The 22,925-nt window shown below is 36.1% G+C and overlaps 2 protein-coding genes across 3 annotated transcripts; one reads left to right on the plus strand and one right to left on the minus strand.

The window, feature by feature from the left end:
• Window positions 1-1,364: 1,364 nt before the first annotated feature.
• Window positions 1,365-16,726, minus strand: LOC110455435. Of its 2 annotated transcripts, XM_021505573.1 has the most exons (12): window positions 16,615-16,726; window positions 14,669-14,757; window positions 13,758-13,844; window positions 11,838-12,308; window positions 11,658-11,717; window positions 10,931-11,053; window positions 10,112-10,230; window positions 8,963-9,038; window positions 8,360-8,505; window positions 6,567-6,696; window positions 3,118-3,194; window positions 1,365-1,942 (listed from the first exon to the last, which is right to left on the minus strand). In XM_021505573.1, exons 1-12 carry the CDS (start codon window positions 16,700-16,702, stop codon window positions 1,876-1,878), a joined length of 1,533 nt encoding a protein of 510 aa, XP_021361248.1. In that variant the 5' UTR covers window positions 16,703-16,726; the 3' UTR covers window positions 1,365-1,875. The 2 variants fall into 2 exon arrangements, with proteins under 2 accessions (XP_021361248.1, XP_021361247.1); XM_021505572.1 differs by lacking the exon at window positions 11,658-11,717 and having other exon boundaries at window positions 1,366-1,942; window positions 11,778-12,308.
• Window positions 16,727-16,804: 78 nt separating this feature from the next.
• On the plus strand, window positions 16,805-21,529 carry LOC110455437 (leucine-rich repeat protein soc-2 homolog). The gene is made up of 3 exons (XM_021505575.1): window positions 16,805-16,953; window positions 18,734-19,469; window positions 20,515-21,529. Exons 2-3 carry the CDS (start codon window positions 18,738-18,740, stop codon window positions 20,881-20,883), a joined length of 1,101 nt encoding a protein of 366 aa, XP_021361250.1. The 5' UTR covers window positions 16,805-16,953; window positions 18,734-18,737; the 3' UTR covers window positions 20,884-21,529.
• Window positions 21,530-22,925: the final 1,396 nt, after the last annotated feature.

Here is a 22,925-nt window from a genome sequence, read left to right on the forward strand (position 1 = left end):
CAAGTTTAAAGGTTTCCATCATGATCTAATAGGGAAAGATGTTTTTTCTTCGTATGACATTTCGGTATTTTCTTTTTAAAATAACCATCCTCTTATCAAAAAGGTAAATTTAGTTTATAGATTTTTGGATAACAATTGTGTTGATAGTCTAATACAAAGTTATTTTAAACACTAATGTAATTGGGAACTAATTGTAACTGATTACAAATCTTGCTGAAACCCTCAAATTTAAGTAATTAACACTCATTCATTTTTAGAAATGGACATCAAATTTCGTATTATTTATTTGTATATCTATCAATCGATTTTATTTAAACTCTTAACCTGTTGTCGTTAAACTAAACAAACGCGCATTTACCACCCAACTATTCAAGTGTCTATATAATATTTACAACCCAGCTACGCCCCTGAGAGAGTCAAATATTCGAGAAAGCTCCATCCAGTATACGTTTACAGAAATCGCGACAACCAACCCGATTGTCAAAATGCATGATGGCTGCCTGGATGCCATCGTGTTCTTCCGATCACTTTCAAAATGAAACATGCACAACAATCCAAGAAAACTTACAATAGAAGTTTGAGAAAGTTATGTACAGTACTTCTTAAGAAAAAGAAATAATAAACTTCAACTGTCAAAATCCAAATACTGATCAGTAGTCCCGTACAGATGAATTATGAAAAAAGATCCGTCAAGTACCGAAAAATAACGATAACAAACGTTTACTGCTGGAATTCAAGATGGCTGTCTGGCGGTTACAGGCAAGATAAAAAGGGTCCAGGGAGAACTTAAAAAAGTACATATGAAATTTGAGAAAGATCCCTAAAGTACTTGCAATAAATTGCAATATCGAATCTTTTCAAAATCCACGATTGCTGCCTGGGCGCTATATAATCTGGATCTTCCGATTAGTCTGAAACCTCCATAACTAACGAGAACTTTTAAAAGCAATCAGCGAAAGACCCGTGTAGTCATTTCGAGAAGAAGAAAAAAACGATAAAATGAAGGGTTAAGAACGGACGAGGGAAAAGGGCAATAAGAACTGCAAACCTTCTGATAACAGTGGGCTAAAAATAAATAAAACCGGCATAGGATATAAACTAATACATCCTGTTATATATATGAGTGGTTGACTTAAATATCGTAAAAAGGAATTTGGCACGTGATTTACTGACCTATCACCAAAGTCTATTCCACCGACATCTGATTTTTCAATACCAATTGATTTTCATTATTCTTATTTCATTTTACTGTTTCCCAAAGATACCAAATGAAAACAATTTGTTTATAAAGATCACATTAAAAACAGTTTTTCTGATTAAATTTTATTTAAGAATCATAGAATATATATAACAATGTGTAAAATATTTGTACATACAGTAACAAATTTTAAATTATTTGTAATGAAATATAACAACTAATAAAAAGATTCTGAACAAAGTTTTAGGATAAAACATCATATGTATTAAATATGACATAGTGTAAAACCGGAATGGGGATGATACTTCTTAACAGAACAACGGAACATCATGATACTCTTCACAGAGTCATTCCCCGTATTACTTTACTCCTTAGAGTGGAATGCCGAATTGAAAGCAATTTGCAAAACCAGTACATATTTGAGACATGCTCAATATACATGTATGCTGTGGTAAATTTTAAACATGTCATCAACTAATAGCTTTATTTAATGTACAACGTCAATAAGAATTAAGAACCAAAAACTTGTATTCAGGTTTGATAATGGTTGTTATGGTAAAGGTTCTATCACTTGTCTGATTTGTATGTAGAACCACATCACGTGTCTGACTTGTATAGAGAACTAATATCACGTGTTGGGATTGCTACACGTGTCTGACCTCTATGAAGAACCAATGTCACGTTTCGGGCGTGCTAAGTGTAAACTTGGCAAACACAGGTAGATGGTCAGAAGCAGCTTTGTGCCTGCAAGGTAACAACAATGTAGGTATTTATAAGTGTAGTAGAATGGAAAACGCAGATATGTAATTGATAAATGTACTGCTGAGTCTGTCTTATCTGAACCCATAAAGATGATATTCGTTGCAACTGGCTTAAAGAACAAGTCATTCGGATTGATACATCTGGCCTGTGCCCCGCTTTGACCATCAATGCACATATCAGAGAAACTAATTACTTAAAATGAAAGGTAGGCCTCATCCAGCATTTGATGCATGAGTTGAGATGTAGTACCTAAGATGCATCTATGGTCCAAGTTTGGTTGGTCTAGCACTTATACTTTAAACTAGGTTAAACGCAAAAACTTAATGTTGATGACGCCGCCGTCGCCTGAAAAGGAACACCTTTTTTTTCAATTAGTCTCGCTTCCGCTACTTCGTCGCGGCAAGACAAACACGATAAATCGAGCTTCGCTTAAATTATTATTAACGAATTGTTTTAACAAAATATTGAGAATTTCAGTTCGTAACATGGCCCCATCTTATTGCATTAACCAGCTTCAAACAATGCAATTTGATATGAAAGTCTACATTTTTACAAATTCACAACAGTTATTCGGGGAGACAGGGATGCCACTATCAAGAATGGGATGTTCATGTGCATCATCGGAAAATCGATATCATCACATATGAAACTTAGGTTGCCTATAGCTATCGTGATTAACGTAGAAAAGGTTGAAGTGATTTCAAATTAAGGAAGGTATATATATTTATTACATACCTGTTGAATCTTGTTATAGTAATACAAGCAATTTTCAGACCATGAAATACAACGTTCTGTATTGCACATATCCCTAATACGGAAGGTATGTGATAAAAGCAAGACGACACACTTGTGCTTTTCTAATCAGAAAGCACTCATTTATTGCGCGGACGGATATATATTCACTCGTGCGCTCCGCGCACTCGTGAATATTTTCTGATTCGTTAGAAAAACACAAGTGTGTAGTCTTGCATATATATATATATATATATATCATATTAAAAGACAACACATCATCACTGTATCCGAATCTGAAATTGAAGGAGTTATCTGTCCTGATATGGTCTTTGAATTCTTAGTCAACAAGATAGCTAAACGTCACTCATTTGGAACCCCTTTTTATCTTCGTTGTCCAGGGCCGGGGTTATCATTACACTCACCCTCTCCGTTCGTCGTCTGGTGTTGTAACTTCAACAATCTGCATGTGTTTGGACTTCTTCATAAAGATATAATCAATCTACAGAAAAGTGAAAATGTGGAAAGTATTTGTATAAAGTCTTTACGTAATTTTTGTGTCTGACGACAATAACTGATTGACAGTAGGTTGGCAGCGAACGCTTTATATGGACCTAACATTAGTGGGTATTAAATAGTTCCAGGGCAAGTAAATCTGATATTAGCGTCAGTATAATCACCGCCATAAATCTCAAAACACAGAAGCATTATCTCCATTCTAATTGATATCAGCTAAAACCATCGGAAGAAACAAAAGTTTTATGATGATTTGTGTTCGTTCTCTGCAACATCTGGGTCTCACTGCTGTGGATTGGACACGACGTCAGGAACATTCAAAGTGAGGCTGAATGACATTGACTTTTGTAGTGATGCTATATATATATATATCATGATGTGTCCTGGTTATTGACGTCATTAACAACTGCAATCCGGGCTTCAGATGCATATCTTTGTTCGTGTTTTATGTCATATTAAGGTAATAGGATTGTGTCACGATTTCTCAGTAGAATTTCTTCAAATTTTGTAGTTATATTGCTTTAAAGTAAAGAAAATTTTCTGCCCCCAAAAAAATATAGGTTGTCAGAATTTTAAGGATTTTAAATGGAAATTTATGTAAAAAAGAGTGAATTTTGAAAAAAAAAAAAAAGAATATTTTTACAAAATAATGTCAATAAAAATGATACTGACATATATTAGTATTGCAATAATGTATATCAATTTAATAAATGCTGAAATTGTGTAAATTAATTCTCCAAATGCGATATAAAAATTGACATTTTATAATAAAACCATATACACATAGTAATTGCAGGTAAGTGTTATCGTTCTTGAAAAACTTCACAGTAGTGAAATAGGTAGCCGGTTTCCTGAAGTACAGAAAAATGGACACATGTGACTCATTGATAAAAAAACCTGAATTAATGCCTGGATTGCTTTGAAATACTTTAATATTGAGAGAACACATTGTTCTGTCATTAATAAACATACCATATTCATCAGTTTAAAATTAAACATTAGAATTTGCGGAAATTGTGATACTGTCTCCCTACATTGGCTTTTCAATTAGGAATGTACTTCCTGTTTCCGTTTATCAATACACTCCAATGACCTTAACAGTTATGGTCATTTGAGGACGCGCCAGGTTTAGGTGGTGGAGGGAAGCCGGAGTTCCCGGAGAAAAACCATCGACCTACGGCCAGTACTTGGCAACTACGCATACGTTCCCACATAGGCCTCGAACCCGCAACTCAGTGGTGGAGGGCTCGTGGTAGCAGAATGTTAGACGCATTAACAACTTGCATATGAGAAATTTGTGGACAGTATACTGGGGAAAATTATTTTCATTGACTAATCAAATACAGTGTTACGTCACCAATGAATTAGAATTACTGATAAAATGTTGCAAATATGACAAACAAATATCAAATGCATGTAAATAAAACAAGAACAAAAAGGCAAAAACTATTTGCATTCAAGTACATCCCATATACCTTTGAATAATCGATACCGATGAGAAAACCTTATTAAGATTTGTGTTACAGAGGGACCGGCATGAACTTTTTATCAACGACAAACCATGAAAACATGTGACTTGAGATCTCTACTTAGTGTCCCATGCTACCTTCATCATCTTCTTACAGGAGCATTATTCAAAAAGTCAAAACGGGGAGATGTCTCCAGTGCTTCCTGAGAAGTAGGATAACAAACCTTCAATGTCAAAATCCAATATGGTCGCCTGCCAATGGCAGTATAACAGGGGTTTAGTGATGGTGGAAGCTTACTCACCAGTGGCAGTATAACAGGGTTCAGGTGATGACAGTTCTTAGTTTACTGGCCAGTGGCAGTATAACAAGGTTTTAGTGATGACAGAATCTTTACTTGCCAATGGCAGTTTAACAAGGTTTCAGTAATGAAGGAAGCTTACTAGCCAGTGGCAGTATAAAAACGTTTTAATGATGACATATCCTTTACTTGCCAATGGCAGTATAACAAGGTTTCAGTGATGAATGAAGCTTACTAGCCAGAAGCAGTATAATAAGGTTTAAATGACAGAAGCTTACTCGCCAGTGACAGTATAAGAAAGTTTTAGTGATAACAGAAGCTCACTCGCCAGTGGCAGTATAACAAGGTTTCAGTGATGATTGAAGCTTACTCCCCAGTGGCAGAATAACACAGTTTTTGTGATGATAGGAGCATACTCGCCAGTGGCAGTATAAAAAGGTTTCAGTGATGACAGGAGCTTACTTGCTAGTGGCAGTATAACAAGGTTTTAGTGATGACAGAAGCTTACTCGCTAGTGACAGGATAACACAGTTTTAATGATTACAGAAGCTTACTAGTAGCCAGTGGCAGTATAACAAGGTTTCAGTGATTACAGAAGCTTACTCGCCAGTTGCAGTATAACAATGTTTAAATGACAGAAGCTTACTCGCCAGTGGCAGTATAACAAGGTTTCAGTAATTACAGAAGCTTACTCGCCAATGGCAGTATAAAAAGGTTTGTGATTACAGAAGCTTACTTGCTAGTGGCAGTATAACAAGGTTTCAATGATGACAGAAGCTCTACTTGCCAATTGCAGTATAACAAGGTTTTAGTGATGACAGAAGCTTACTTGCTAGTGGCAGAATAACACAGTTTTTGTGATGATAGGAGCCTACTCGCCAGTGGCAGTATAAAAAGGTTTCAGTGATGACAGGAGCTTACTTGCTAGTGGCAGTATAACAAGGTTTTAGTGATTACAGAAGCTTACTCGCCAGTTGCAGTATAACAATGTTTAAATGACAGAAGCTTACTCGCCAGTGGCAGTATAACAAGGTTTCAGTAATTACAGAAGCTTACTCGCCAATGGCAGTATAAAAAGGTTTGTGATTACAGAAGCTTACTTGCTAGTGGCAGTATAACAAGGTTTTAGTGATGACAGAAGCTTACTTGCTAGTGGCAGAATAACAAGGTTTTAGTGATGACAGAAGCTTACTCGCCAGTGGCAGAATAACAAGGTTTTAGTGATGACAGAAGCTTACTCGCTAGTGGCAGTATAACTAGGTTTTAGTGATGACAGAAGCTTACTCGCCAGTGGTAGTATAACAAGGTTTCAGTGATTACAGAAGCTTACTCCCCAGTGGCAGTATAACAAGGTTTAAATGACAGAAGCTTACTCGCCAGTGGCAGAATAACAAGGTTTTAGTGATTACAGAAGCTTACTTGCTAGTGGCAGTATAACTAGGTTTTAGTGATGACAGAAGCTTACTCGCGAGTGGCATTAAAACAAGGGGTCAGTGATGAAGGAAGCTACCTTGCCAATGGCAGTATAACAAGGTTTAAATGACAGCCAATGGCAGTATATAACAAGGTTTAAGTGAGGATGAAAACTTACTCTCTTAGACAGGTCCTGTTTCAGTGTGTTATAGGTGAGACCAGGGGTGTCCTGGCCATGGGTTTCGGACCAAACATCTACAAAGCCTGTTGTTTGTTGATTTTCAAGGGAAACCTCTCCTCGTAAAAATCTGTAAATAAAAAAGTATATTTTTCAGTGGAATATTTATAAATTTCTTATAATATACAAACATTTTGACTAACACAATATTAGTATTATATTATGATATTTTTTTTCTCTCACTGGTGTTATATTATTGTATTTTATATTAATAATGAATATAAACAGCTTCAAAGAAAGAGTAACATCAGTTAAACAAATGTAAAGCATGAATGCCCCCCACTCTGATGCAAATTACTGTCATCATTTGACAAATGATAAAGAGATAAAGTTTGTACAGTATATGATGACACTTATTAAGTGGTTGACAAATTTCTTTAAATAGTAACAGTGACCTTGGCCTTGACCTTGAACTCTGAAATACCAGGATTGATTTGAGGCATTTTCATGTTTGACCTTTTGCATAAAGAAATTATGTCGTTAGCTATTGATGTGCCTCAACACCAAGTTGAAATAGGACCTAAAAGGTGTCGGGGAGATGGAGGTTGGTAAGAATATATATTATCACGCATCCTATCTTCAGCTTTGTAAACTCTGACTGCGTAAAAATAAGCATATTTGCAGTGAAAAAAGGCTCGGCTGATTGATACTTAATATTTCATAAAACGGTCGGGGCATAAAAATGCATTTGTCATATCAGAAAGCAAAGCAGCTGTTTATGATAGATTTTCTTCAAAATTATTAATAATACGTAGTTTCTTCTTGGTTTTTAATATCATTTTACATCAATGAAAAAAAATTATAAGAAATATATTTAAAAAAAAAAAAATTTAGAGATCCATTTTCGGAGCATGAACATCGTTTTTTTTTCAGATTTTTTGGGTGCGCAAAATATTCAAGTAGAAGCTTTTTTCCAGATTTTCAGCCTCAAAAAGTACCGGCGCAAATTACAAAGGTGCGCAAATTACATGGGTTTTTACGGTATGTATATTACATGTTTAGATTCTGGAAACGCTTTTAAATCAGTTTTAATACCAAAACCAGATACAATGTAGCATAAATACAGTGTGTGTCATTTCAACATCTGTAGCAAATTAGCGATTTTTTTGTTTTCTGAACATGATACCTCACTCTTGATACAGATTATAGATATTAAAACTTATTTAAACAAGAGGCCCAGAGGGCCTGTATCGTCAAACTGGATCTTTATGCCAAGCAATGGTATAGATCAGCAGTTATGAAGAAGATGACTTTTGAAAAAATTGTTGACGGATGGACAAGGGACGACGGACGACAGACTCCACAGTATGCTATCAGCTCTCCTTGGTCCTTTGGACCAGGTGAGCTAACAAGTCCTTTTATTTCCATGGAGTTAATCATACCTGGTAACTAGACATATCTAGCTAAGTTTAAGACAGGATGTCACTGAATACTTGTAATTTAATTATACAAATATCATTTCTTTGGGTGATTAATATTTGATGTCAGAGTTTTCAAGCGAAGAACTTCAAATGGACCTCACTTTGTTATAACTCTCTTTGAACTATGCAATTTAGGACCTCCATTCATTTTAATTAGAAAAAGGACCCCTCTTATGACCTACACAGTGCTAACACTGATTAAGGTCTCCTAAGGTAGCCACACTGTACAAGCTTACTGAATACATTTGGGCAGGTTCTCTGAGAATCTTCAACAATATTTTTGAAGTAAAAACGTAAAATGTATTTAAGTACTTTAAAGCTTGTTCTTCAGGTTCTGCATTCAAATCTCCCATGAAAATTACTGGTCCCTGGAGTTGTTTAACGTATTTCCATATTGCAAGAACTGCTTTCTCCCTGGCTTCATGGCTTAGGGACAGGTGAGTATTTAAAATGTTGATCTGAAATAAAAACAACAATGAAATTGGTAATACTATGCAGATTTGCAAGGCCTGCCTGCCATCTTGGTTTTCTTGGAGAGAAGTGAATTTCAAGGCTGGCCTGTTTTTGATTTTGCAAGCCAGCTTACTTTTGACTGAAGGAATACCACAGGCTTATACTATCAAAGCCAGCCTATTATGAAATCAGCCTTACTATCGAGATTTTAGGGTATAAGATCAGAATAGATTTGAGATTGACTAAGAGCATGCTTGCTCATAGCAATCAACATATACAGTGTCCAGACTTCATATAGCTAGGATATCTCATAGAATGGAAGGGAATTATAGAAGTTAATTTAAATTACCCAATTGATGTAACTTAGCTATTGAGAGCTTCATGGTATTGATAACGAAAGGGTTTTAACATTACAAGTTTTTGCATTATTTCTAGTTTTAATACCTTATCCTGCCTACATACCTGTGTTCCTGTTGGATGAGAGATGACAGCATGGAGACAAACCCTCTGGTGAGTGTCAGCACTATTGCTTCTGTTTCTGTATAAAACAAATACAGCTGCTTCAGATCCGTAAGTGTTATACACATAAATCATTATCACATCTCGTATTTTACCGGTGATAAGCCCAGTTTGTAGGTCTTCTAAAAGCAGTTCACAAATTATTATCCCTGGTTATAGGGCCTTTGCAACCAGCCAATATATTTCTCAACTCCCTGGGGAGCATACTGCTGGTGCTGCCATTTCAACACTCACAGCTAGCATTCAACAATTCTAGCACTGCCCAACCACGTACTCATTCACAGCTGTCATGAGTAGACTGGAACAAGCGGAGTAAAGTATCTTGCTCAAAGATACAACACAGTGCCGCAACTCGAACCTGCAACCCTTCGGTCACAAGCCCGGCGTCCTACCACTAGACTACCGTGCCTCCTTGTGTATAGGGATTGGCTTATAATTGTCACCCAATATGAGCCTTTGTTTTACTGGTCATAGGCCCAGACTGGTAATTGACCAGGATATCTCACCAAAAAATATTGCTGGGATTTTTTTTTATCTCCTCCAGTTTGTCGTGAAGCCCTGATGTCACAATCAAATAAGGTTTATCGAGGAGTTTCGGGGGAAATACCCTGGGATAAAATTAAGAAAAGAAATCTCAACATAAGAACCTTTTTTGGATTTACAATGTTCATCATCAGATTTGAATTCAAGAAATTAGACTGTTTAACTTTTATCTAAGTCTATCTTCATGACAACAAGATCATATTCCATCCTTCCTTAATATGCTACATTTCAAGATCTCAGTGAGCTGTAAGGATTTCATCCATTTATGGGTTTTTTTGTTATAGATTTTCATAGAGCGAATTTCAAAGAGGAAAACAGGGGAAAATTAAACACTTTTCAATTTAGAAAAGGTTCTTAAACAGACCTAAAAAATACCATGATAAACCCCTTAAATGGATGTTATTTCCTATTGGTATGGGATGCCTTATTGTAGTATTGAAACAAACAAAAAACTTGAAAAAAGAATGCCAATATGCTACTTTGACCAATTTTATGCTTCAGACCAGTCACTTTAAACCAAATTCTGTAATTAAAGATTTGTATACAGACCTGAAGAGGAGTAAGTGGTTGACAGACATGATCGGGAACCTAGAAAAGATTGCCACGCCCTCCTCGGTGCGACCCTCATACAGACTGTTCGGCTGTAGTTGGCCAGGTTGAAATACGAACTGGAAAATACACCAGACACAAGTTTTAAGTTGTTTGAATGTTCAGATTATATCTGTTTTCATACTTAAGGTTGAGGATATGACGGAGAAAACTTTCATAATCACAAGTGTATAAAAATATACGAGGACAAAATGTCAGCTTTAATTTGAAGGGTGATATTTCAGTGGTTAATTTTTCTTTTTCAAACATGTTCTTTTAGTATTCTTGTTTCATGTCATTAATTTCTTTCATTATAAACACACATTTAAGAAACAGAAGCTAATACAGTAGGTTAACTTCTAAAAATAAAATAGATTTATTTTTACGTAAACAATTTTTTTTCTCACTTAAGTTCATTAACGTACAATGTATGTTATATTTACACACGTGATTGCTTTCCTTACTAAAAATATCTTTGAAAGGTACGAAAACATCATTTTCCACTTCTTAAAGTCCAATTCTAAGTAATAATTCAACCTCAAATGAACAAAATACCTTTGATAAAAGTTACATATGTGCCATTATAAAGATATATATATCCAAAGTATAGTTGTAATCTATTTTGAAATAATAGAACAGGTAATCTTTAATCCTTTTTTTATAACTCTTGCAACAATGTAGTAAAATTTTAGGTATCAAAAAGATGGTAGAAAGTGTAAATTTTTAGTTGCCCAATTATCCCAAAAGGGGCTCATAAGCTGTAATTAATAAAACACATGCCTGATAGCCCTCCAACATGTCCACCAGGTGCTGAACTTGACTGGGCCCGAGTTGTCCCCCTTTAGAGTATTCGTAACGCACTTCCTGGAAGCCTATAATATCTGGTTTACTTCTTGCCACCACCTCAGATTATAGAAATGTAGTACAGGTAGTATGAAACAAAAGTTATTAAAAATTTTGATAATGATATCTAATAATAATAATAATAATATCAAACCAGTGGAAACACAAACACATTCACCAATAATGCTTGATAAATCATAATTTGATAAACATTATCAATTTATCATAACTAATCCTTATCAAGATCAGATTATTTATTTTAGTTTTATATATATAGTGGTTTTTTTTATAAAAACTCAACTATTTTAAAATTTGTAAAGATATAAATTCAACATATCAGAGAACCCCGCAGTAGCATTAACCTTTATTAGCTTTAAGGTAGCGAGTACCAGTGCTCATAATTGTATCTCCACTAAAGAAGAGTTCGAACTTATTCAGCATTTTGCCTATCACTAAAAGAAGAGTTAAACGGAACATATTCAAATACGATTTCTTTTTTGAAAAAAAAAAATAACCCTCTTCCTCTAAAATGTCTTGGTTCGTGTGGTGTTTGAATTGGTTAAAGGTTTGCTTTGGTTTAATTTTGTTTAACGTCCTATTGACAGCTAAGGTAATTTAAGGACATTTGGTTAAAGGACAGGTTGTATTGAAATTTTAAACAAACTTCTCCAAGATACTGAATTCTTTTCACATAATGTTTCTCTTTCCCTGATAAAGAGTTCATGTTCATGTAATTTAAGGACATTTGGTTAAAGGACAGGTTGTATTGAAATTTTAAACAAACCTCTCCAAGATACTGAATTCTTTTCACATAATGTTTCTCTTTCCCTGATAAAGAGTTCATGTTCCACGTGTTGAAGCTCATCACTGTGAAATCAGGTTTTGATTGATGTTTCTTGTCAGAGCTGACACCGTCACTAGGCTCCCTCTTACAAGATGATTGATCGGAATCCTTTAACCAATGGCTAGCATCCTTATGAAAATACTCATGGCTGCCTTCCTCTCTTTGTAACAAGACATCTGACTGGCTAGTCATGGGTTGTGGATTACTTTCACAGGATACTGATGGGGGTGTTCCTTGTGTATGTGACTGGGGATCGGAGTATATGTGTGAGTACATGTTGAGAACTTCTCTAGGAAACATGGACACTGTAAATTGGTGGGCGAAGGCTTCCTTCTGAGTCTCCCAGTACAATGTGAACTTGTATAGAAATCCAAACAGGATGACGTGGAGTGGTGACACACCATCGTGTCCCTGCTGCATTAAGTCTTCCTTGTAAACAGGATTTTCTTCATCAATGGAGTACACCAGCTCCTGTGCAAAATATGAAACAGTTCATCACAACAGTCCAACAGTGTAATGATAAAAATCTTCAAAAAGATGAGACTAATATATATGACCAAGAGTTAATAGGGCTGGCACAAATTATATTGGAAAACTAAAATATCGCAGGCATATCATAATTAACACATCTCAATACAGAAATGAAATATTAATGTACGCATCTCAATATTTTTCAAGAGCTTATTTTCACTTATCTTTTAGGTGTTTTTACTTGGAAATTACTACACATTGTAACCAACACATTGAAATCTTTTCCAAAAAAGACAATAAAACATGTACACCATCACTAATGGTGGGTATAATGATCAGTTAGAAGTTTGTATTCAATGGTTTATTCAATGAAAACCTTTTGATATATGATTCAGTTTGATACCGGGTTACATTCTGACAATTCCTTTCTAAATTAAGCACTCTTTTCCGATGACAATATATTAGGATGCAATTGCAATACATTTGTATATCGTGACACAGTAAAGGCAAAATACAAGCCTCCAAATAGTTGACTAAATGAATATACATGTAGTCCAACTCTCTGTTCGGTAATGCTGTTGAATATATAGCAGAATAGATTGACTGGCATGGTTACACTATCCAAGAAGGTTAATAAAACCCTGACCTTTGACCCTGAAATTAATTGGTCATCCTGTAAAGTTTCACAGCCAAGAATGGAAAGATATATGTCACTTAAAAAATGTTTTGGTATTTGTTTTGTGTGAAGAGTCACTATCAATTGATCTTCCATCTTTGAACCCAAATTCATGTCATGGCCTCCTAGAGGTGAAAATAACCTGTAAACATGCAATCAACAATCTATTATTGTACAGCAGGTTAATTACTCTGGCTTTTTGATACTTCATTCCAAAGGTTTCATTCTCATCCTGTGAGTAGAGACATTCTTTGAAGTCTGATGAAGGAAGCTGTATAGGTATATAGGTTATAGTTCGAAAAACCAGACGGATAGAAAAATGGACAGAGCCAATGCAGTTGTAATATATATAAACACCTCTTCTCCTCCTCCCCCTCCCCCCCTGAAAAATATGCATTTGTGGATCAAAATTTATTTTGCAAACAAAATGCCAAATGAGAAATACAGGGAGGGTGGGAGATCAGGCAAAGAGATCAGGAAAGTTCTGTGTTACACAGCAGACAAATTCCACAAGGAATACACAAATTGCCAAATGTTTCCATCACTGACCTGTATTTTCCTCTTCGTAAATAGAATGCCTATATATTTGCATAAAGCTTAATTTTGCCTGTGTGCATGACCCTTTTTTTTTTAATTTTGTCAATATGGTCAAAACTTAAATAACATTTCATTTCATGTTAATAGGCCATGAAATGTATAACCCATTTTCAGCGATACGTATATAAAGCAAAGTGCACCAATTAACAAACAGAGTACCACCATTGTATACTTACTAGTTTCTCAACATCAGATGTCTTGGTCTGGTTGAGAAAGTCTGGGACTGACCACGGAAACCTCTCCTTTACAAAGCTGTAAGAATACTAGAAATTCAAAAAAAAGATTGCACAATTATATTTTGATTGCACAATTATATTTTTAGGTTTTTGCAACAATTAGATATAAACTTACTAATAGTATATACAATGAAACTAATGTCACCACAATATTTAACATACTGTATCAAACAATAAACAGACTCTATGATAATATCATTGAATTCAATTACTAAATGCACTGATCATGTTCAACATTGCTTAACAGTGAGTGAGTACAGACACTTGAGCGAGTCCCAGAGTTATGCCACATCATTTGAAAAGTTTCCCCCTCATATCCCCGGGCTACTACACAGTATTCCTCCTTCCTTCTATAAGTCACATCCCCCTAATCCCCGGGTGGGTGGGTGGGTGGGAGCCCCTGAGCCCCTGACCTTGCTCCATGGTATAAAAACTATTGAGCGCATCCCAGAGTTATACCACATCGCTAGAAAAGCTAGCTTGCCGGTAAAGCAGTATTTCCCCCCTCTTATCTCTTGCAGTATAACAATTTAATGACGAGGAATAGTGATAAAGATAGTGCCTGCCGTCGCTGGGTCTTGAACCCACGGCCCTTGGCTCTCCAGTCGGATGCTCTATCGCTGTCGAGCTAAGGGAAATTCCCTACAGCTGACACTAATATAGTGTAAGGCAACCTAATCAATGCACATCTTTTACACTATTCACCCTTTTTTTCATAAACCCAGGTTCTTTGACTCCCCGCCAAGGGTTCTCCTACCTTTTACATTAATATATAAAAAAAATATGCGGTAGATCTGACAGATTTATCATTTTATTCTATTTATTTTTTTATATTTTCAATGAACACTTACCTGAATTACAGCTACAAGGTCCTTGTCTTGACTCGATACTGTTGTATCTTTCTTGTGTAATATTCCACCATATTCTATTTTACTATAATCTAAGGAAAATGAAAGACAATTGATTATAAAATAAAAACGAATGTATGTACAGCTGGTTGAGAATTTGAATAGAATTAAACCATGAATCAATTTCATTGTGTTTTGATAGTGTCCAATTGCAATACACCGTAAGCTTAACAGGGTGAACATGTTTTCTTTGTGTGATGGATCGGAAATGAGTACACCTCAACATTGTGAACCATTTGTGTGTAACAGGAGAAAGAGAAATGCAACGGCAAGACAGGGATTCGAACCCGGGAGCCTCCAAACTCTAGACAGACACTTTACCAACTGAGCTAACTGGACGATTGACGATCAACCCAGTCCAGTTCCTCTACATCCCAGTATCCCTCCTTTTTCTAAGTCTTCGCTCAGAAGACAACACTATTTATAACTCAGATTCAGATATCCCCTTGCTAATAAGTATCAGCCAGTGCTTGAAACAAGGGTTGGCAAGCTTGCAAATTTTGTAACAGGAAAAAGAAATGCAACGGCCAGATCTAGACAGGATTCCATCCCAGGACCCTCTGAATTTTAAAAGATTGCTAGCACTCTACCAATTGAGCTATATTTTGTACCTGGAAGCTCACGATCTACCCTGTGTGTGAGTCGAGTTCTGCTACATGTGTAACAGTTTGTTTCCATATGTGTGTGCATGTGTGTATGTGTATGGAGGCCTCACAGAAGATTATTATTGTATAAATCATGTAATTATCTTCTAAATGCAATGGCCAGACTAGTACTGTGAATCAAATTCTAGACAGATCGACACTCCAACCATGCGATTGCATGATCTAGTCGCCAGTGATCATATTTTTATCCATGTAGTTTCAGTACAAATATTCTCCATCTTTCAACCATATTTAGGCTCATCTGTCAAAACACCCATAATTGGTGGGGTTTTTTTTTTTTTGCAGGTAGACAAGGCTAGTATTCCTCACTGTGTTTCAATGAAGTCTTCAACTCTGCAGACACACGAAAAACATATCCATGTACCTTCCATCAGTTCAGTTATGGAAGAAAGCAGCAGCTAGACTCAGTTATTCAAACCTTAAAGTGTAACATGTAATATGTATGTCAACTGTCATGTTACATGTGATGTCTATGATCTATTTCCTGAAATAAACATTATTATTATTATTAATATAAGGTGTTGATAGACGTAATATTAAATAACCAATCAAGCTACAATATATAAATGTTATGTAGCCTGGTCAATGTGCCATGCAGTCCAGTTATGCTACATTATCATAGCATTTTATTATATATGTGGCAGGTTTTTATTATGATAAATGATTATGGTTGGGTTTCTAACTTGCGCTAGAGTGCATTTTATTTCCCTTTTTAATTCTAAGCTCAATCTGTAGAGCAGCAGCAGCAGCAGCTAACTTATTCAACTAATAGGAGACGAAGGTTTGCAATTCGCAGGTGTGATGCAAAATATTTTTCCTGTTACAATATAACTCATTCACCCCTTAAGGTCTATAACGAACTATTCCAAACTTTGAATTGGAAGAGTTCAGATGGTGTGTTCAGGGGTGAATGAGTTAATAATATATTAAAACTACTTTTTTCAAAAGAGTCAAAAAGTTAAAGTTGTTTTGCAAATAATTATTTTAGTAAATGCATGATAGATAAGACTATGTAATGCACTTCAACATACACGCACTGATCAGAATCACCCCCGGCCCCTTAAGTCTCCGACTCGACTGACAACAAAACAATGGACTTGTGCAAGTCTATTACGTGACAGGTGATCACCGGCCATCTAACAGATTAAATTTCTTGGGTTTGTAGGTATATATTGAACCCTTGCGATATTTTAATGTAAAGGCACTGGTGTCTTGCATAGTTACCTGGTTCATCGTGTATTTGTCGCTTACAATTGACGAAATAAACAGCTATACAATATTGAAATAGAAGTAAATAATGAACAACATCCATTGCAGCATCTTTGGGAACTCTTCTGTTTGGGAGGTAAGGAAAATTTGGTTCCGAATGAACAAAAAGTATAATTGCCTATGATAAGTCTAGAGAACATTCAAGAGGAATTCAGTTCTCATCGTAGTTGTGACTCTCACTTTCTACTTTAAATAAGATTGTCTACACCGAAGAACCCTTAATGTTCGACTGATGTTCATAATACGTCGAGTTCACATTCAGGCGCCGTCATGACTTACGGCGAAATCATAAAGGTAACGAGATTTACAACCAGTTTCTTCCTCGTGACATGAATCAAAATATGATAGCCAAAGTTTGAGAGTGTGTCCATGTGATTGAAGTTTATGCTAATGGAAATTACGTATTTCGATGGTAGTATTTTAGCTTGTCACATATATGTGTAACAGGATTGGAAATATGCGCGGGCAGACCGCTACAGTTGTAGTAGGACGAGGAATAGTGATAAAGATAGTGCCGTCGCTGTGGCTCGAACCCACAACCCTTGACTCACTAGCCCCGATGGTCTACCGCTGAGCTAAAGAAAACTTTCCTACAGCTGACGCTTGTAAGGCAACCTTATCAATGCACATCTTTTACACTATTCTCCTATTCTTCAAAATCCAACCCAGGTTCTATGACCATTCCTCCTACTCCAAGGGTTCTAGCTCCTACATGTACCTTGAACGGGAGGGTAAACGGCACCAGTTTGTAGTAGGACAAGGCTCCCCCGGAATAGTAATGAAAATAGTTCCGTCGCTGTGGCTCGCAACCCTTGGCTCTCCAGCCCGATGGTCTACCGCTGAGCTAAATGAAAATTCCCTACAGCTGGCGCTTGTATTAGGCAGCCTTAAACCAATGCACATATCTTTTACACAGTATATATATGTGAGGTTCTATGTGAGAACTAATATGAAATAAACATTATTGAGCTTGTCACAAGGCTGTACTGCATATCTAGATAACTAGCTGGTCAATAAGTCTGTTTCCTCTCTTACTCATGTCAGTGGCTGCTACACTATCTTTGAGACGTTTTGTCTGGAGACTTTGCCTTTGGGTCTTCCCTGTGTACCACATCTCTAAATGTAGACCCTCGAACCAGACATGCACACACTTACGCATACAAACAGATATTTGCTTAGCCCGAGTTTCCTCTGGCCCTGACAACAGACTTAGACATTTTGACAGATAGGTGTCTGGTGTGGGACATCTATCTGTCAAAATGTCTTAAGTCTGGTGTCAGGGCCAGAGGAAATTCAGGCTTATATCTGCTACAAAAGACACCTACACATATTCATTCTTCCCACACACAATCACACAATGGAATCTCCTTCCCATAGCAGCAGCACAATGCGCAACACTTGATGACTTTTAGGCACACATACCCTTGAAGCCCTCATGCGCTTGCCTTTATGAAGGCAGGTACAGAAGGCACAATCATCAGAAATGATGGAGCCTCTGTAAAAATAAGATAAGAACCACTTCCCTAGCCACCTAGAACTGGCCTTACCCTACATGTCATTGTAGGAGCTCCAGGGTCTCGATGGTGTCACCAATTGTAATCTATGAGCAGGCATCTATCCAGCTACTGGATATTGCATTAAACTATATTGTGCGAGTCCCAGTGTTATACTGCATGGCTGGAAACATTGTATTTCCGAGATTCGGGTCGTTTTGCCTTAAATCCAGTTCACCGAAGACTGTTTGCCCTAATACAAATACTTATTTTAAGTTATAAATATTTGTTGAAATGTTTTAAATAGTTAAAAAATATATATACATTTGTCATGTTTCACCAGCGGAAGAATTGAATGCAAGTATTTAGCTACATTGTACGACCACTTTACAAATCTAACAAGTCTTATGTAAAGAAAGACTAAGGGAGACTTAGAAAAACTTAAATAAAGCCATATATACGGGACTAGAAAATCATTTTTAGTGCGAAATGACCTGACACCCTATTTCCCCATCTTATTATTCTTTTGCTGTTTCACATTTAGCTTAACTTCTAACATGTCTTTCTTTTCCTCCTTACAGGATTATGGATTTGTTGCAAATTGAAGAAATTATCCAGAAAGCTGAAAAAAATAATAGAGAGGTTCTAAACCTCAGCCACAGGAATATCAAAGTTGTGTCGAGTAACATACAGAAGCTGTCCAACCTGCGGAAACTGATGCTGAATGACAATGAAATCCTGATGCCTCCATCCGAGGTGACGAAGCTACTACTTCTGGAGGAGTTGGTGCTGAATAATAACAGACTGACAATGTTACCCACGGGAATAAAATCGCTGACAAATCTTACCTACCTCAACCTGTCTCACAACCCCCTCGGATTTCTTGGTGAAGAAATAGGGAACTTGTGTTCACTGACTCAACTTTGGCTTGTAGAATGTCAGCTCACAAATCTATCGGAAAATATCTGTAGGTTAAAACAGCTCAAGAAATTAAGTGTGAGAGAAAATTTTATTTCAGAAATTCCTGAAGGATTTGATCGTCTTTCTAATTTGATGTGGTTAAGTTTAGCCGAAAATAAGTTTGATCAGTTACCCAAGAAACTGGAAAGGCTGTCAGGTTTAGCTTATCTTAATCTAGATCACAACCAGTTCCAAGACATTCCAGCATTTGTTCTAGAACTTGAATCTCTGACAAACCTATCAATGAAAGGCAATCTTGTCATGGGTGTGGACGATGATACGATCTTGGCTTTGTCAAAACTAACGAAGTTTGATTTGAGGGATACCTGTATTTTAGAAAAGCCGGATCACTGGAAGGTTGGTATTTATCAGAATAATTAATTAAGCATGATAATGGAAGAACCCTGTATGGGGCTTTAATCATTTGGGTTCAGAGCACAGAATGTGAGCATTTAGAATGAATACATGAAAATGGGCCAAAGAAATAGATGCTGATGTTGAAGTCTAACAAGATTTAACGATTGATGGGGTTAAAAGCTTTTGATACTAGAAATTTAAACCTTCAAATTCATTATTGTCACTGTCATAATCGCAATTAATTAATGCTTTGTAACAACATATTTATTAAGATCATTAGTTACAAGTGTATAAGATTATCAAACATCGGTTAAACTTATAACAGCTAATAAGGAATATGAGGGAAATACTGCCTTGTACTGGCAAGCTATAGCTTTGACAGTGATGTGGTACAATCAGCCATGTGTGAAAAAGATGCTGTTACGTCGTGATGTTGTTTACATAACAGGTCCAGGTGTGACACCAGATTCCGGGGGCATAAATAATTGATTCTTACATAAAATTTACCAATTATTTTTTGTGACAGTGGCCAAAATAAAGTGATATAAAGCGAAAATGATATCAAAACAAGTGATAATAAAAGAAATGAATTACATAGGTTATATAGCAGGAAAAACGGTACATCAAGAAAACATGATAATAACTGAAATGTGACATTAAGCAACGTGATATTAAGTGAAATGTAAGTTGTATAACTCAGGGAGCAGCTCACTAGTTCAGCAACGTCAATGTGGTCAGTAGTTGGATGAGTGACCACCCGCACGTAACATTTGATGGCAGTGTATACGTAGTGACTCTGTGACCATGTAAGGCCATGTCCAGTTCCCAGTGGTTAGGGCAGGTGCCTTGATGCACAGGGAGGACCTGTGGGATTCCCCAGGCCAGGTCTCGGGTTAAAACTTATCAGAGGGGGGGGGGGATAGTGTTACAGCTACGGAATATGAAGGAAAATATATGGGTGACCGCCTGCACATTATAAACTTATACTTTCTTTAGAATATATATGTGATATTTATAACCATAAACAATGGAATATCTTCCACAGGGCTTGGAGTATATCATGGTAGGTAACAGTGTAGAGGAGATGAAAGAACTCGCTAACGAAGTGGCAACAATGCAGGAGGAAGAAGAAGATGAGGAGGAGGAAGACACTGAAGAGGAAGAAGATGCTGAAGAGGAGGAAGATGCCGAAGAGGAGGAAGATGCTGAAGAGGAGGAAGATGAAGGAAATAAAGTAGAAAATGAAGAGGAGGAAGAAGATGAAATTAAGCATCCTTCTAAAGACAATAACAGTGTTAAAACATTAAAAAAGTGTGAAGATGAAACTGAAGCAATTGAAGGAGAAGAGAATGCTGCAGTGAGTGAGAAGAAATTGGAATGTAAAGATACGAAAATGGGAAACGGGTTGTGTTAAAACTGAAGTTTCTCTGTGCAATATGTTAGTATCTAATAATTAATCATTAAATCGCTTAGATTATGGGATTCAAGTAAGTGAACAAAAATAGAGTTAGCTAAAATAACTTTATATTTATAGTTGTTTGCCATATTTCTTTTACCAATTTTGATCCAAAAAAAACCCCACCTAAATATTTAATAACTTTTTATCATTTTCTGGTTTACTAATGGAAATTACTTAAAACAAAATGTTTATATTTATTTTACCAATTTGCTAATAATGGTTAACATGGATCACAACAGTTTTGAGGTTTACATCTATTCATCTCATTGCCATTTGCAAATATAACGATGTAAATAAGTGTAAATTTATCAAGATAAACTAATTGTATTTTCTGAGTGTTGTGGTTTAAATTTCATCAAAATTGGCTTAGAAATGACCTCGCAAAAACAATTCTAGTACTGTAACTAGGTAGTTAATGTTATATTACTGTAAAATCAAATGTTTTTGTGGGGCCCAAATTTTGTGGTTTCCAGACAACACATTTCCTGGGTACAGTAAATGAATTAGTGGATTTTGAGTACCCATTCAAATGGAGAATTGCTTTATATCAAACTTGTGATTATAGGTACTTCGTTCTTGGATGAATATTACCCTCAAAAGCAACAAANCCCCCCCCCCCCCCCCCCCCCATTTTTTTAGTGATTTCACAGTAGTAATGATAATCTTAACTAACTAGTTTATGGCCACCAAAAGTACAGATATGTTTACACGAACTTCTGAGGATAGTGCCTTTGTTAATTCCGATATGGTTATAGTTCATTATGAAATTTCAGGGGTGAATGAGTTAATTAATCCTCATTAACTTAAGACTTTCGTCTACCAGTTTTATTTCACAAACAAAATGATTTTGAACCATAGTCGTAGAAGTGAGTTACAATTCATGAAAGATTTGGTGTTTTCTGTGATATCCATGCAGTATTATATTGTATAAACCTTTCTATAAGGTTTGATTTAGTTCATTTTTGTCAAAGACAATCAAGCTTTTAATTCTAACGAATAGGATTGTATATTCAATTAGTAAAACATTTATTGAATTGAAACTTATTCCATTTGAATTGTTTTTGATACATAAAATTACCTGATATTATTCATGCAAATTCTGGAAAGATACCAATCATACTGCATAATACACCATTCTCTGATGTTTGGAAAATGTTACAAGCCTGATATGCATCGGCACACTACACTATTTTTTATCTTTCCTGGGCAGACGAAATTATTGCGTGACCATATTCAATAGCATGGCATCCTTTATCTGACTAAATTTTCCTTTAAAAACTACTTATCAAGAAAACCTGAGGACATTTTGACTATATATTTGCCATGATGATCCACCCTGGTTCAAATGAATTAAACGTTGTATAAGTGACAGATGTAGCCTACCTATGGTTGGGCCTAAAAGTGGAATTAGAAGTTGATCTTTAAAAGACTACTCATTTAAAAGTATCAATGAAGGGATTGTGACCTTATTTGGTAGGGTGCTTCTATTGGCCAATTAGTTGTAGAGATGAAAGGTTTTGCCCGATAAGGACAGTGATGTGAGACAGGTTTAGGTAGGTAAGATTTGTCAGTGATTCCATCCCCATAGGTAACATATTGTCAGTCTTTTAATAAACTGTGACCTCTGGGGACAGAGTGACATAGTTCAAAAATTGAAACAAGTGTAGTATTTAAAAGACTACTTCCCAAGTATTGATGAAGTTACTTTGACCTAATTTGGCATTGAGTATCGATGGATAAAGTGGCTCCAGTATTGTGGATCAACAAAAGGGCAATACAGAAAAGAGGGTTCATTAGAGGAAATCAGTTCTTCTACAGGTTTTATAAGTAAATGTTATCACACGTTGGTGCACATTTTCCTTTCAAGGTCAGTTGTTATTTTCAGGCTGATTTAAGATCAACTACGTTATTGTACTCTTGCTTGAGCCATTTTCTGCTGCTCAGGTTCAATCAAGCTGTTTTGGGCATTTAAACCTGTGTTCTTATGTGCTCGACTA

This window comes from Mizuhopecten yessoensis, unplaced genomic scaffold, assembly GCF_002113885.1.
Source record: "Mizuhopecten yessoensis strain PY_sf001 unplaced genomic scaffold, ASM211388v2 scaffold8213, whole genome shotgun sequence".
Classification (NCBI taxonomy): domain Eukaryota; kingdom Metazoa; phylum Mollusca; class Bivalvia; order Pectinida; family Pectinidae; genus Mizuhopecten; species Mizuhopecten yessoensis.

What these genes read in the sequence shown, in the direction of transcription:
- LOC110455437 (XM_021505575.1), top strand. Translation starts at nt 18,738, where the DNA reads ATGGATTTGTTGCAAATTGAAGAAATTATCCAGAAAGCTGAAAAAAAT. An exon ending in AAAAGCCGGATCACTGGAAG is followed by an intron (nt 19,470 to 20,514) that starts GTTGGTATTTAT and finishes TATCTTCCACAG; the next exon opens with GGCTTGGAGTATATCATGGT.
- LOC110455435 (XM_021505573.1), bottom strand. Translation starts at nt 16,702, where the DNA reads ATGGATGTTGTTCATTATTTACTTCTATTTCAATATTGTATAGCTGTT. An exon ending in ACCTTGTAGCTGTAATTCAG is followed by an intron (nt 13,845 to 14,668) that starts GTAAGTGTTCAT and finishes TTGAATTTCTAG; the next exon opens with TATTCTTACAGCTTTGTAAA. An exon ending in GAATTCAGTATCTTGGAGAA is followed by an intron (nt 11,054 to 11,657) that starts GTTTGTTTAAAA and finishes CTATAATCTGAG; the next exon opens with GTGGTGGCAAGAAGTAAACC.